This window comes from Cavia porcellus, unplaced genomic scaffold, assembly GCF_034190915.1.
Source record: "Cavia porcellus strain 051 isolate PalLab524CR breed Dunkin Hartley unplaced genomic scaffold, mCavPor4.1 scaffold_6, whole genome shotgun sequence".
Lineage (NCBI taxonomy): Eukaryota > Metazoa > Chordata > Mammalia > Rodentia > Caviidae > Cavia > Cavia porcellus.
In genome coordinates, this window is record NW_026947489.1 from 39,811,145 (window position 1) to 39,827,432 (window position 16,288).

General features: G+C 38.7%; 1 protein-coding gene across 7 annotated transcripts in view; it reads left to right on the top strand.

Annotated features, from left to right (window-relative positions):
* The window catches only part of Ash1l (ASH1 like histone lysine methyltransferase), a 167,393-nt gene that overhangs the window by 125,986 nt on the left and 25,119 nt on the right, over positions 1-16,288 (top strand). For 6 of the 7 annotated variants that reach the window (XM_063249573.1, XM_063249571.1, XM_063249572.1 and 3 more), the window contains 3 exons: positions 5,996-6,069; positions 8,020-8,065; positions 8,172-8,280. In XM_063249573.1, the coding sequence (XP_063105643.1) occupies positions 5,996-6,069; positions 8,020-8,065; positions 8,172-8,280 (229 nt within the window). Of the gene's footprint in view, positions 1-5,995; positions 6,070-8,019; positions 8,066-8,171; positions 8,281-8,340; positions 9,786-16,288 lie in introns of those variants that run through there. The other variant, XM_063249578.1, reaches the window with a different exon arrangement.

The window sequence follows — 16,288 nt, forward strand, 5'->3', positions numbered from 1 at the left end:
TTGGGGCAGTCCGGATCATATTAACAGTTTATTGTAAAAATTAATAAATTGTAAACTTTTTACTTTCTGACTTCAAGAATTACTGTAAAGCAGTTGAATCAAAGCTGTCAGCTAGGGTGGCAAACAGCTGTACCCCAGTTTCTTGGGAGGCGTAAATAATAGGATTGCCAGTTTGAGAGCAACCTACGCAAGTTAGCAAGGTGATCTTCTCTCAGAATTTCAAAAAAATAACCTGGGATGCAGCTTAGTGGCAGAGTGCTTGCCTCACATGCCTGAGCCACTGGGTTCAGTTACAAGTACCCAAAAAAAAAAAAAAAAAGAATCGTACTATACTATTAGATTTGTTGAATAGAGGAAATAGACTCATACTTTCACTCATTTTGTTAGTAGAAATTGCCAACATAGTCCACTAGAGAAAGTAACATCCTTTCAGCAAATGATGCTATAACAACTAAATGTTCTTATGAAAACATTTCAACTTTGATGCTTAGTTCATACCATTCACAGTCTTCATTTGACTTGGAGCACAGAATAAATGTAAAAACTAAAACTGGAAGACTTCTAAAAGAAAGCATAGGGTGACTGGGCATGGTGGCATGTTCCTATAATCTCAGCACTCAGGAAGCTGAGACAGGAGGATCCCTGCAAATTCAAGGCTAGCATAGGCTGCACAGTAATCTCCAGGCCAGCCTACACTGCATAACAAAACTGAAACCTTATCTCAAAAGACAAAAAAATTAAAAAAGAAAAGAAATCATAGAGTACTATCTTGATGCTGCATTTAAGTAAACATTTCAAGTGTCCAAAGATGTCATTACAAAAACACATTGGACAGACCAAGGATATAGCTCAGCAGCATAACTGCCTGCCTGGCAAGCACAAGGTCTTGAGTTTGATTGCCTAGTACCAAAAATCAAAAATTGGTGTGGCTGAGATATAGCACAGTCACAAGGGCTTGCCTGGCAAGCATAAGGCCCGGAGTTTTGATTCCTAGTTTAAAAAAAAAAAAATTGACAGTGCATAAACTGGAATAAAATACTCAAAAATTGTATGTATCCTGAATACAGAAAGACAATAAGTGCCCAACTTTGAACAGTCTTCAAAGAAAATACATATCAGAACAGTAAATCTATGATAAAAATCTTAACTTCATTAGCCATCAGGAGAATATAAATTAGAACCTCAGTGAGAGACCACACTCTACCTTAAATGGCCTAACAGCACCACATGTTGGCAATCATACCAAATATCCAGTGATCATAAGTCAGTTGTAGGAGAGTAAAATACACAATTTTTTTTTTTTTTAAAAAGTTGGCTATGTGTGGTAGTGCATGTCTATAATCCCAGCCTTTAGGAGACTGAAACAGGAGGATGGCCATGGGTTCAAGGCCAGAATGAACTATAAAACAAGACCCTGACCCAAAAAAAACAATAAAAACAAGCTCTCACATCTTTTTTAAAATTAAACACCCAGGGCTGGGGATTTAGCTCAGCGGCATAAGCACCAGCCTTGCAAGTATGCGGTAGTGAGTTCGATCCCTGGTACCAGTAAAAACAATAAACACCTACCCAAGAGAAATGAATACATAACTCTATAGGAATGTTCATAGTAGCTTCATTACAAATGGCTATAGTCTCCCCAGCGTAGTTACCAGTAGAAGAAAAGAGAAACTGATATATAGTAGATTACTAACTAGGAATATAAAGGAAAAATTATGATAGATGCAGTTCAGTTTTTAAATGAAGTCATATATTTCATGGTAAGTACAAATAGCGTAAAAGCACATTGGAAAAAAACGGGGATCATGCCAGGCATGGTGGCTCACGCCTGTAATCCCAACACTTGGGAGGATCATTGTGAGTTCGAGACCAGCCTGGGCTACAAAGTGAGCTCAAGGCCAGCCTGAACTGCATAGGGAGACCCCGTCTCAAAAAAGACAAAAAAAAAAAAATGGGGGGATCAGGATCTCACTATATAACCCAGGAATCACAGACGTACATCAGCACTGGCTTCTCATTCCTTATAGTCCCTTGCTGAAAACGTTTTAAGGAAGGAAGTAAACAGGGGCTGGGGATTTAGCTCAGCGGCATAAGCGCCTGCCTTGTAAGCAGGCAGTCGCGAGTTTGATCCCTGGTACCAATAAAAAGGAAAAAGACAAAAAAAAAAAAAACTATAAAAAAGGAAGGGAGTAAACAGCTGGACATGGTGATGCACACCTATAATCCCAACACTCAGCAAGCTGAGACAGGGTCACTGGAAGTTCAATGCTCACCTATACAACAAAGTGAGACCCAGTCTCAAAAAAAAAAAAAAAAGAAAAGAAAGGAGTGAACAAAATGATGAAGCTTTTGGGTAACCCATTTGAGACTCCTCCTGTCTCAGGAGCTATCCTATTCTCCAACAAATTTTCCTACTCTTTTAAAAAAAAAAAAAAAAAAAAAAGCCAGGGATATAACCCAGCAGACATAAGCACCTGCTTGACCAGCACAAGGTCCTGAGTTCAGTTCCCAATACAAAAAAAAAAAGATGAAGTTTCCTCCCAAGGATATACAGTAATCCTTTAGCTCAGTAGTGATAAACCAATGGTATGCATGCCACAGCCAGCTATTAGTTATGATTGAAAACTCTAAAAAGTTCACTATCGGTGGCCTTTTGGACTTTTTTCCATATATATAGGCTTTTTTTTTTTTTTTTTTTTTGCAGCTCATAATGACTTGTGTGTGTGTGTGTGTGTGTGTGTGTGTGTGTGTGTGTGTGTATGTGTCTTTTTCCTTTTTATGGGTACTGGGGATTGAACTCACGACTACCTGCTTGCAAGGCAGGCGCTTATGCCGCTGAGCTAAATCTCCAGCACCAATAATGACATTTTTCATCATGCAGAAAAGTGAAAGCCAGATATAGTGATACATGCCTTTAATCCCAGCATTTGGGAGGCCAAGAAAGGAGGATTGCCATGGGTTCAAGGCCAGCCAGGGATATGCAGTGAGTTCAAGGCCAGCGTGAATTATAGAGTGAGACCCTGTCTTAAAAAAACAAAACAGCCGGGCATGGCAGTGCACAAGGCCAGCCTGAACTACAAAGAGTGCCCATCTCAAAAACAACAACAAAAACAGTGAAAACTTTTTATAGTGAATACAAAGTATCCCATCTATTCTATTACTAACATTTTGCAGTATCAGCTTTATTGTCCATCTATATATACAAGTTTTAATCAATTTTTAGATCTACTTTAAAGTAAGCTGCAGACATATGTAAACTTTCTAGGGTTGCAGGTAAAAATCAGTGATAGAGTTTGCCTAGCATGTTTAGGCCCTAGGTTCGATCTCTTCATGCCCCTTCTTTTTTAGACCCACCATATATCTTTGCTTTTTAGTGTTTATATAAATGCTATAATACTGTTCTAAGTTAGCAAATATATTGTGTTTACATGTGAAAATATATATACCTCATTTTAAATCTTTTATTTCTACTTTGTTGTTGGGTTTTTGTTTTGTTTCGGGTATGTATTAGGGATTGAACTCAAGGCTGCACATGTGCTAGACAAGTGCTCTACCATAGAGCCATGTCTCCAGCCCATCTACTTTTTCAATATAGGCTGCATATTTATTCTTTCAGTTATAATTCCCTGTCAACAAATGGTCTCTAGTCCTACATCAATAATCCCAGAATCTTAAAATACTTCCTTACCTCCATGAGTGATTTTCCCATAGATATATAGTACCTATAATTCATGATATATATTAGAATCAATAATATTTTACCCAAAAAAGTATGAAGATTTACTTTAGTGTACATTTTTACATATCTTTCAATACCCAGTTTAACAGAAAACAACTGGTTTCTAATGTTTTTGCATTCAGTCTATTGTGATTGGAGGGATATAAATAGATGAAGAAATGTGACTTCACACACACACAAAGAGCAGTATTTCATTCTTCCTTTTTTCTTTCTTTCTTTTTTTCTTCTTGTTTCTGTTTTTTGTTTTTTCGTTTTTGGGGTTTGGTATTGGAAATTGAACTCAGGGCACTTGCCAGGCAAGGGCTGTTCCACTGAGCTACATCACCAGGCCAACGAAGGCATATTTCAGAAATAATTCAGAAAATTGTTGATCTCTAAAACGTTAGATATGGTACCAAAAGCATATATGTGACAGTTCCTTAAAATTTTAATTGAAGTGTAGATTTTGAAATCATTGAGCTTTTTTTATGTTTGATTTGTTTGGTTTGTTTTGGTTTTGGGTTTGATTTGGTTTGTTTGTTTGTTTTTGAGACAGGTTCTCATTTTGTAGTTCAGGCTGTCCCCTGAACTCTCTCTGTAATGTAGACTGGTCTCAAACTCACAGTGACCCTTGTATCTCAACCTCCTAAGTGCCAGGATTACAGGCAAGATCACAGGTTTACACCATGTACCTGGCTATGCATTGAACTTTTTGTACCCAGTTACATTAACATCTTTTGGTCTCTTTTTTTTGTTTGTTTTTATTTCTGATTTTTTGAGACAGAGTCTTGCTATGTAGTTCAGGCTGGGTTGAAACTATTATGTAGCCCAAACTGACACCTCCACTGCAGGCCAAATCTCAAGACAAAAGACAAACAAATAGGCATTCCCAAGCATAAACCTCAGGGATTGACATTCTGAATAGGTATTACCTTGACACCTTGATCACTGTTGAAACAGGCAGAAACCCTGTTCCCACTTGCTACTTGATTTGCTTCCCTATTCGATCCTGATTTAATATTACCTGGGTAGTTATAATCTTATTTGTTGATCATAATTCTGTCCCACCTTATGCCCACCTTGGGAGTTCCCATTTTTCCCCACTTTGGACCCATCTCACCTCGTGGTTTTGCTCTATAAAAATCTCTAGGAAAGGCAGTATCCACACCAAACAACTCGGGACCCTTTCTGTCTCTTGGGTAGAAGCTTTCTTTCCCTCAATAAATATATTTTGCTCTTATAAAAGTAGACTCAAAAAAATAGACACAACAGACTAGGGACTTGAGTTTGAGGAGAAGGCCTATTGGGGATGTGGGCCTTAATAGAATATCAGGTGAAAGAATTTTCAGTGAAAAAAGAAACAATATAAAGTAACAATAGCCTTTACTCCAAAGGCGTGGAGAGAACTCCATGACCGCCAGTGGCTTGGCTTTCTCTGCTGGGACATGGGGTATGGGATCTATATATAATCTCTGACCAGGGTGGCGCTTAGGGTGGGCATTGATGAGGCGCTAGGAGCGATTGGAGTTTTCTTCCCTCGCAAACATGAAGGGGAGTTGCAATTAAGGCTGAGGAAGAAGCAGGAAGTGGTAGGCGGTCCGTTCCTGCTTTGGCCTTCCACCACGTTAGACCACCGCCATAACCCTACAGTAATTTATTCTAGGGCAAGAACCTTTCATAAGCTGCCTCATTAACAAAGGAAAGGGCCCAGCTTTTGTGGTCTAGGGTTTGATAATTTTACATTAGGTCATGACTATGAAATTTTTTTTTATAAAGAAACTTGTTTTTTGTTTGTTCTTTGTTTTCATTGAGATAGTTTTGCTGTCAGATTGACTTAAGACTTACAGTGTAAGCCGCCTGCCTCAGCCTGGAAGGTGCTTACAGGCATGTCCTGCCTTTCCTGGCATTTGGCCTGGTTTTATTTGTTTGTTTGTTTTTTGAGACAATTCCCTTGTCTCAGCCTCCTGAGTGCTGAATTTACAGGTGTTGACCACAACATTCAGCTCTTTTCTGGTTTTTTGAAACAGGGTTTCTTTATGTAACCCAGGCTGGCTTGACACTCCCAAGGCAGTCCTCCTGGCTCATGTGTTTTGGTAGTAATTTTGCTGTTACTTGTTTGATAGAGACTAGTATAAAATTAAAATAATCTTTAGCATGTTACTATATGGAAGAAGATAATAACTAAAATTAAAAATCAATGATGGAAAATTCATAAAATAAAAAATTTTCTTCTGAGTACATATTAGATCTGATGCCTGATAATGTTCTTTGTTTCAGGAAAATATCTAAGACAAAAGAGAATTGACTTCCAGCTTCCTTATGACATCCTCTGGCAGTGGAAACACAATCAGGTACAAAGAACCTGTTTTATCAGGTTTCATTCTTAAGTAGTTAAGGGGTAGAGGCCAGGAAGAACAAGTCTTTTCCTCTTAATTGTTACATTTTCAACTTACAAAATATTGAAAAGTGTCCCTGTGAAGGTTAAAGACTAACAGAAATGAATTTGCATCCATATTTAATGTGACCTATTTGTCATTTCGTACTGCAAAATAGCAGTAAGTTCCTGCTTCCCTAGGCAACCTTCTGTTGTTATTCCTGGCTTTTATTTTGGTAAAAAAATATATATATATACAGATTTTGTTCTGTAAGAATTCTGCATATCTCAGGAGAATTTAGGTGTACTGCACTACAAAATTTTAGGCTTTATTTTTGTTGGCTTGTTCCCATTAGTTTGAAATCTATTTTTCACGTAAAAAAGACACATTTCTACCAAAGGAATTAAGGTACTTTTTAAAGGCCTTTTTTAAAGACTTTTTTTTAAAGTATATGGTTGTAGTATATAATAATTGCATTCATTGTAGGGGTTGGTAAACTTGTATAATACATCTTAATCTTTTTTACCTGCTTACCTCCCTCCTCACTAAAAGGCCCTAAAAGACCTTTAAATATATTACCTACTAAAAGATAGGAAGATCCTGTATTCTCTTCCTTGCATTCCTACTTGAAAAGTGTTCTCCAGTGATTTGTGTATTAAGTTATAGCTCCTAGGTTTGAAACAACATTGAAAACAACCATCAGGAAATAGAAGTGCTGGTACAAACGGAGTAAACAGGCTTTTCAGTTTTTTCAAAATACTACCAAAGTTCATCTTTAGAAAGCCAAAAGTAGTTAATATTCCTATTGACCTTTCTCCTTTGATGGCCTCTCTTTAATTCTTAGAGTTCCATATATTAGATTCTTTTATCTAATTTTAACAATGATGTTAATTCTTAGAGTTCCATATATTAGATTCTTTTATCTAATTTTAACAATGATGACAGTACTTTGATCATATGAGCTTAAAAATGAGATGAGATTATTTCCAACTAGTTAACAAACAGTCTGTTTTATTTCCTAGTTGCTGTCTGTTTTGTATATTCTCTATGGCAAAAATGCTTGCAGACTCTACCTAATGTCTCATTCTCCCTTCCCCCATGTCTTCTTGATTAAAATGTGAGAGCTTAATTTTCCCTACCTTTCCTCTATCCTTTATTCAATAACTTAATTGCCTTAAATAAAATTTGAAATGGGTTTCCTAAAATTCCCAATACCTATCTTTTTTAATTTTATATACCTACCCAGATCATCTAAACAAAAGTCCTGTGTACTTTTTGTTTGTTTTTTGGTGATGGTGTGAACTCAAGATCTCATACATGATTTGTCTAAATGAATAGTTTTCATTTTCATTGTGATTTTCATTTAAGTCTCTTCAACGGCTTGGTGAAAAATAACTATCATTCAAAGTACATTTCTGGGCTGGGGATTTAGCTCAGTGGCATAAATGCCTGCCTGGCAAGCATGAGGTTGTGAGTTCGATCCCCAGTACCGCACACACAAAAAAGTATATTTCTGTACAATATGTAATGCTTCTTCTATTGAATCAGTTTCTCCTCTTTTAATTCAAATGTAGTGTCACATTTTGCCAGGTGTGGTGGTACACTCCTATAATCCCAGCACTTGGGAGGCCAAGGCAGGAGAATCTTTTGCAAGTTCAAGACCAGCCTGGGCTACAAAGTGAGTCCATGGGCCAGCTAGAATTGCATAGCAAGGCTCTGTCTCAAAGAGACAAAAAAAAAAAAAAGTGTCACACCTACAGTTTCTCTGAATTGTATCCAGCCCAGAAAATCTTATAAATACTTCATATATGAAAGATCTGCCAAAGGAATAGTGCACATGTATAGTTTCCTATATTTTTAGGGATTGATACCACTGTCAGGCATTTGAATTTTAATACTATCTCAAGATTTTTCTTTTTCTTCTAGCTATACAAAAAGCCAGATGTCCCACTGTATAAAAAAATCCGTTCAAGTAAGTAACTTGGGAGCTATTTTTGCTGCCTCCATATCACCACTGTTTTATTCACACTTGAAAAATTATCTGGATGTTCACAAATTATTTTTACTGTCCTCTCAAGATGTCTACGTCGATGTCAAGCCCCTTTCTGGTTATGAGGCTACTACCTGTAACTGTAAGAGGCCAGATGATGAGACCAGGAAGGGCTGTGTGGATGACTGCCTCAATAGGTACTGTAATTGATTCCTCTAAGTATAATCTTAGTCTTTTTTCTTCTCTCTCTTTTTTTTTTTTGGGTACGGGGAATTGAACTCACAATCTCATACATGCCAGGCAGGCATTTATGCCACTGAGCTAAATCCCCAGCTCCTACAAAATTAGTCTTATGTCCCTGGATTCTAATCTGCCTGCTATAGTACTTACAAGGCCTAGAGAAAGTTATTTAACCTCTTTGATAAAAATAATACTTCTGCTAGTCATAGTAGCACCTACCTATAATCCCACCAGTTGGAAGGCTGAGGCAGGAGGGTCACTTTAAGTTCTTAGGCAATCCTGAGCTGCATAGTGAGTTCAAGGCCAGCCTACACTACACAGTGATACCCTGTCTCCAAAAAAACAAGAAAGAAAAGAAATATAAATATCATGTGATAGCATATCCCTGTAATCCCAGCACTTTGAAATGCTGGTCAACCCTGGTACCAATAAAAAGGAAAAAGACAAAAAAAAAAAAAATAAACTAAAAAAAAAAGAAATGCTGGTCAAGGTGATCACCAGTTCACACCCAACCTAAACAATTTAGTGATTTAGCGAAACCCAATCTCAAAATTAAAAAGGGTTGAAGATGTACCTTAGTGTGAAATCCCTGGGTTCAATTTCCAGTACCACAATAATAATATTTATTTTTGAAGGGTTTGTGAATTTAATATGCTCATAGGATTATATGACACAATGTTCATAAAGTATTAATAAGCATAATTTTAGGACTTCCAGGAGAACATGGCGGATAGATAGCAGCAGCTTTGGAGACTCTCTGAGAAACCGCACTTAAAATCCAGGATTGATGCTGGGCGAGAAACCCTAAGCAAGGGAAGATATACTTTGCCAACCCAGGAACGAACTAAACTAAGAGAAACCAACTGGAAACGCAATCCCAGTGATACAACAAGAACAGATAAGGTCTCAGTGCGGAAGCTGGGCTCCGTGCCACTGGAAGCTGCGATTTGAATTTCCTGCAGCTGCTGCTGTGTCCCATTCCGCATGGCAAAGAGAGAGGCATGAAAGCTCTGAGAGTGGGAAGCAGTGAATGGAGTTGAGAGTGGGACTGGCAGGGAGCCCTGCATCAACCTGCAACAGAGATCAAGAAAGTAATTACAAGACTTCCGGGAGAACATGGTAGATAGATAGCAGCACCTTCGTAGGCTCTCTGAGAAACCGCACTTAAAATGCAGGATTGGTGCCGGGCGAGAAATCCTAAGCAAGGGGAGATATACTTTGCCGACCCAGGAACAAACTAAACTAAGAGAAACCAACTGGAAATCACAGTCATATAACAGGAACAGATAAGGTCTCAGTGCGGAAGCTGGACCCTGCGCCACTGGAAGCTGTGATTTGAATTTCCTGCAGCCACTGCTGTGTCCCAATTGGTACGGCAAGGAAAGGCACAAAAGCTCTGAGAGTGGGAAGCGGTGAATGGAGTTGAGAGTGGGACTGACCGGGAGCCCTGCATCGACCTGCGGTGAGTGAGCGGATCCGGGACCCTTCCATTAGAGTAGGAGGCTTCAACAAAGGACATACTGGGACCAGGCAGATAGCCGGAACAGGTTGTTGCAGTGACTTCAGTCACATATTCCCCTCTCAAGTGGGATTGGTGGGCAGTGCCTGGCGTGCGTGAGGCCGCTGACTAAGACCCAATAGGTTACCCCAAACCAGATCCCAGCGCCTGGAGTGAAACTTTTGGTAGGTTGACCTGGAGGGGCGGGCCCAGCATAGGCTGCCCAGGTCTATGTCTCCCTGGTACACTACAGTGGGCGGGAACACCTAGCTGGCACAATTCAAACAAACTGTAACCAACAAAGAAAGAAACTGGACCTCCTATATATGCTTGTATAAAAGGAACAAAAAATATGGGAAGAGGGAGCAACAAGAAAGGGTCCTTGGTCCCCAATGCTGAGAAACATGCAATATCAGGCAGGGCATCAATAGACATAAAGCAGTATCTCCAGGACCTCATAGACGAGTTCAAAAGTGAAGTATTTAACAACCTAAAGCAAGATATAAGTAGAATAGTTAAAGAAATGCTAAGCATCTCCCAAGAAAAAACACAGGGTGGAATGGAAGAACAGAAATAAAGGGGAGAAGAGGCTGGGGATTTAGCTCAGCGGCATAAGCGCCTACCTTGCAAGCAGGCAGTCGTGAGTTCGATCCCTGGTACCAATAAAAATAAAAAAGACAAAAAAAAAAAAAAAAGAAAAGAAAGGGGAGAATTGTTTGATGGAGAAAATAGAGAAAACATAGAATACATGAAGCAGGTTCAAAGAGATTACCAGGAAACTAAAAACTCTATCAGAAACTGGCATAACAGCTTGAAAGAAACTAAGGATAGATTATCTGAACTGGAGGGCAGATTTGTAATATGGGAGCATGAAATGAAAAACTTAAAAATAACAAAAAAACAAATAGCAACAATACAAAGGCTAGAAGATGATCTATAACTTAAGAATTAAGAACATAAAAGAAGAAGTAGGGACACAAACAAATGGACTACAAAAGCTATTAACAGAAATAATCCAAGAGAATTTCCCTAATTTAGCAAATGGTAAAGATACTCAGATGTGTGAGGCATACAGGACCCCAGCCACCTACAACCCAAACAGAGCTATACCCCGGCATATAATAATCAAAATTCCAGAAATCCAATATAAGAACAGAATATTAAAAACCATCAGAGACAAGAAACAGATCACTTACAAGGGAACACCCATATAGCAGACTTCTCAGCACAAACCATCAAATCACAAAGAGGGTGGGGGGAAATAATTCAAGCTTTGAAAGATAATAACCTCCAGCCAAGATTGATATATCCTGCACAACTGTCCCTAGAAATTGATGGAAAAAAAGGTGCTTCCAGGATAAAGAGGAACTAGGGGAACTTGCAACCACCAATTCAACTTTACAGAGAATACTACAGGATATTCTAAAAAAGGAAAATACCAAGATTCCAGAAATAGTGGCAGAGAGGCCACAATGAATGGAGCAGAAAGCGAAATGAAGAAGACAAACTGACAACAAACGACAGAAAAAGAGCTCAACAGAAACGAGGCAGAGAAGATTGGATGGTAGGAACAGCTATTTTGGAGAAAACAAGACATCATAATAGCTAGTGCTAATTTGGTATCATTTTGTTTTGAAGTCCCATCAAACTTGTATTCTTCTGTCTCCATCGGTCTTAAAATTCTAAATCTCAAGACCCAGTAGGGTCTCAGTTATATCTTATTTTATTTTATTATATATGATAATATAAGTAAAAACTTTTATAGACAAGGTGATTATACAGAAACCATTGTTCATTTTCTGTTAATTGGTTCTAAATACCCTGTAATAATGTCATTCTCTTGAATGGTTTTATAGTGTCTTGATATGTTTGGTGCTACAGTATACGAAGTTATACTCAAAGATTTCAAGGAAAGAGACCATGTGGTAACTATTTTTATGTCAGGATATCTTGTGGTGAAACACTATTTTGCTTCAATGGTTATGTTTTGACCTGCGCTGTTCTGTTGTTATGCCCTCTTTTATCTCAATCCCCCCCTTTTTTTTTAATTATTTACTTTCTTCTTTTTATCTTTTTAATTAAGGGAAAAATAAATAAAAAATAGCAGGATATGTTATTGTAACCTACTTTGATTTCCTATTAACTTGATTTGAAATCCTGTATTGCCCTTACCATCTTGTTTTGACTGATTTTCCCCTATTCTGCTTTGCTTGATAGTACCAAGTTCAAAAGTATAGGCAAAACTATGAAGACAATAAGGTTCATTATGACATCCAAAAAAAAAAGCATAATTTTAGCTAGGCATGAAAGCACACACCTGTAATCCCAGCATTTGGGAGGTTGAGGCAGGAGGATCAACAGGAGTAAGAGGCCAGCCTGGGCTACATAGTGAGAACCTGCTCAAAAAAAAAACAACAACAACAAAAATTTTAGATAGCTTCCTAGTTCTTAGTAGATGGGTAGCCATAATGAAGTAAAGAAGTGATAGTGAAAATAAAATGGAGGGGCATGATATATTCTGGAGGAAAACATGGTAAACACTAGGCATTTAGAGGATATATGAAGATTGAGTCATTAAGTGCTATACGATGGTAATACTCTTGTCGGAGCTACAGAATCTGGGGGGGGGGGTGTAAAACAGTGTATCACTGTGTAATTCTGGCTGGTTGTGGCACATGCCTATAATCCTAGCACTTGAGAAGCTGAAGAGGACTGTCATGAGTTGAAAGTCAGCCTGAACTACATAAGACCTTGCCTCAAAGAAAAAAAAAAAAGTTTTTTTGAAGTATCTCTCATCTAGGTGCACTTATGCCTTAGTTTTGGCGGTTTTTTGACTTTTTTTTTTTTTTTTTTTTTTTTTTTTTTTTTTTTTTTTTTTTTTGGTACTGGGGATCCAACTCATGACTCTGTGCTTGCAAGGCAGGCACTTATGCTGCTGAGCTAAAACCCCAGACCCACCCCCCTTAGTTTTGTTTTTGAGACAGGATCTTACTGTTTAAGGCTTATCCTTGAATTCCTGGGTTTCAAGCAATCCTCCAGCCTTAACCTCCCACACACATCTCTGCACCTGACTCTGGTTTGGTTTTTTCAGACAGGATCTCACTATGTAACCCAGGCTGGCCTGGAACTCAAGATGATCCTGATACCTCATGAACTTTGGGATTACAGGTGTGCACCATCATGTTCAGCTCTGGCTGTTTTTTTGTAGGGTTTTTTGTGTGTTTGTGTGTTTTTTTTTTTTTTAAGAGTAGGAAGAATTTATGGAAAGAAAAAAAGTTTCTAAGAGGAACAGAAGAGGGCCTGGAAACTTATGAGGCGAGGTGTGCTCAAGGTGGGACACTATAATCAACTAGTTAAGATCACAAGTATAGTTTCTTATGTAATATTGAAGTCCCAGGGTGGTTGTGGGGTGGGACAGGTTTTTTTCCTTAGGGCTTGAGTTAGGATGTGATATATCCCAGGAGTCCATGCCTGGTACCATGACAGCTGATGGAGTTGACAGCATTACAATTGTGTGATCATTCCCAAATTGGTCCTAGGGAAGGAGATGATGAAGGAGAGACTATCAGTACTAAGTCTCTGGGGTGAAATATGAAATTTCCCTTCTCTTTAGGCTGTTTCTGTTAGCTGTGCAAGAGTCTGTTGGAATTTAACCAATGAGATGACATCCTTCAGTAAGGCATCTATTTCTCTTTCGAAGAGATCATTTATAAGAAAAGGGTGTCTATGAAAGCATACAGCACCGTGCCCAGCTCTGGCTCTGTATTTTATTTTGTTTTGTTTTGTTTTGTTTTTAGCAGATTGGTTTAGTTGTTGTTGTTTTGTTTTGCTTTGCTTTGTCTTTTTGAGACAGGGTCTTTCTATGCAGTTCAGGCTGACCCTAAGCTCACTTTGTAGCTTAGGCTGGTCTTGAACTCAAAATGATCCTCCTGCCTCAGCCTCCCGAGGGCTGGGATTACAGGCATGAGCCACCACACCTGTTCTGGCTTAGCAGGGTTTTTTGGCACAGGATCTCATATGTGGTTCGGACTGGTCTCGAACTCACAGCAGTCCTCTTGCCTCATTCTCCAAATGTTAAGACTAGAAACATGTGCCACCACACCCAGCTTATATTTTAGTGGGGTTTGTTTGTTTGATTGGTACTGGGGATCAAACTCATGACCTCAAACCTGCCAGGCAAACACTTATGCTGCTGAGCTAAATCCCTGGCCCTTGTTTGTTTTTTTGAGACAGGGTTTCATTATGCATTTCAAGCTAACCTTGAACTCACTTTGTAGCCCAAGCTGACCTCAAACTCACAGCAACCCTCCTGCCTCCTTCCTGCCTCCTATGTGATGGGATTACAAAAATGTGCCACCACACCCAGCATATTTTAGTTTTCTAATGCACCTAAAATTTATTCTTGTGTTATGAAGAATTAATGAAAACTTTACTGCAATATTTTGACTGAGATATTAATTAAAACCATGAGAGTAGATGACCCTAAGAAATGATCATCAAGGAATATGCCATAGAATGAGAAGAAAAAAAGGTTCTTTCCCCAAAAAAGATAAGAATTATTACTAAGAAAGTAGGAAATTCGGCCAGGCATGGTGATACATATCCATCATCCCAACACTCAGGATGCTGAGGCAGGAGTGCCAACACAAGTGCAAAGGTACTCTTGGAATATTTAGCAAGACCCTGTGTCAGAGAAAGAGAGTGGGAGAAAGAGAGAAAAAATGAGTTAGCTGTGGTGGCACATGCTGTAAACCCAGCACTTGGGAGGCTAAGACAGGAGTATTTTTGCAAGTTTGAGACCAGCTTGAGCTAAAAAATGAACTCATGGCTGGCCTGAACTGCATAGCAAGCCCTCTGTCAAAAAGACCAGAAAAAAACAAAGAGAGGTCGAGGGAGAGAGAGGATGGATGGATGGATGGATATATGGATGTTGGGAAATCTACTCTCAAAAGAAAACCAAAAATAGAATATTTTTAGGAGGGTTTCAACAGTATTCATGTATTAAAGCAGTCATCAATAAACTAGTTAGATGAGGTGGTACATCCCTGTAATTCCAGCACTCTGGGAGGCTGAAACAGGACAATCAAAAGTTTCAGCCCAGCCTGGCCAACTTAGACCTCCATCCAAAAATGAAGAAAGAGCTGCTAATGTAGCTCAGTGTCAGTGCACAGGCCCTGGGTTCAATCCCTAGCACAACATACCACGCACACACACACACACACACACACACACAAAATAAATGAATGAATGAATGGAGTGTTGGGGTTATTGCTAAGTAGTAGAATATTGACGTACTAAAATCCCTGTGCTGTATTCCCAGCACTAAAATTAATTAATGTAATTAAAGGTAAATATGGTTGAAATAGCAGTAAAACAGTTCTTCACAACTGAAGTTGATTGTCTTAAAGAATAAGCCAGTAGATACTCTCTCTGTATTTTATTCCTGTATGATTTGACATTAATGCTATTTAGAATTCCTTTAGATTAAGAGTGGGACCCTGGGATATAGCTCAGTGACACAGCATCTGTCTGAAAAGCTAGAGGTCGTGAGTTCAATTCCTGGTGCCAAAAAAAAAAAAAAAAAAAAATAGAATAAGAATGGCATTTTTCAGAAGAATAAACTAGAGAACTCTGGAAAAAGTGTTGTTTTTTGTTTTTTATTTTTTTGTCTCTGAAGTTTTCCTTACTTTGTTTGTTTTCTTTTTCCTCCTCCTCCTCTTCCTCTTCTTTCTTTTTCCTTGAAATAAAGTAGATTTGGGGCAAAAATGGTTTTACTTTTGTAGCTTTGTTTTTTTTGTTTTTTGAAACAGGGTCCCGGTATCAAGTTCAAGCTGAGCTTCAATTCACTGTGTATCACAGACTGGCCTTAAACTCACTTGCCAGTTTATTCTCCTGTCTCATCCTCCTGAGTCCTGTGGTTACAGGTGTAAACCACCACACCCAGCTAGTTTTTTTGTTTTTTGTTTTTTGGGTTTTTTTTTGTCTTTTTCCTTTTTATCGGTACTGGGGATCGAACTCACGACTGCCTGCTTGCAAGGCAGGCGCTTATGCCGCTGAGCTAAATCTCCAGCCCCCCAGCTAGTTTTGAATACTGTAAAATTTTAATCTTAGTGGTTTGGCTGCTTTTCTTAGAATAAAACTTTATTTGAGCTGCACATGTTTTGTGTTTTTTTGTTGTTGTTGTTGTTGTTTTGTCTTTTTCCTTTTTATCAGTACCAGGGATCAAACTCACAACTTCCTACTTGCAAGGCAGGCTCTTATGCCGCTGAGCTAAATCTCCAGCCCCTTGAGCTGCGCGTGTTGAACACCTATAGTCCCGGTACCCACAGGCTGAGACAGGTTGATTGTGTATTCTGACCCAGCTTGGATAACTTGGTGATTTAGCAAGACTGTGTCAAAAAATCAAAATTTTAAAAGACTGTGGATGTATCTCAGTGCAAAAAACCTTGGGTTTAGTCCGCAGCATC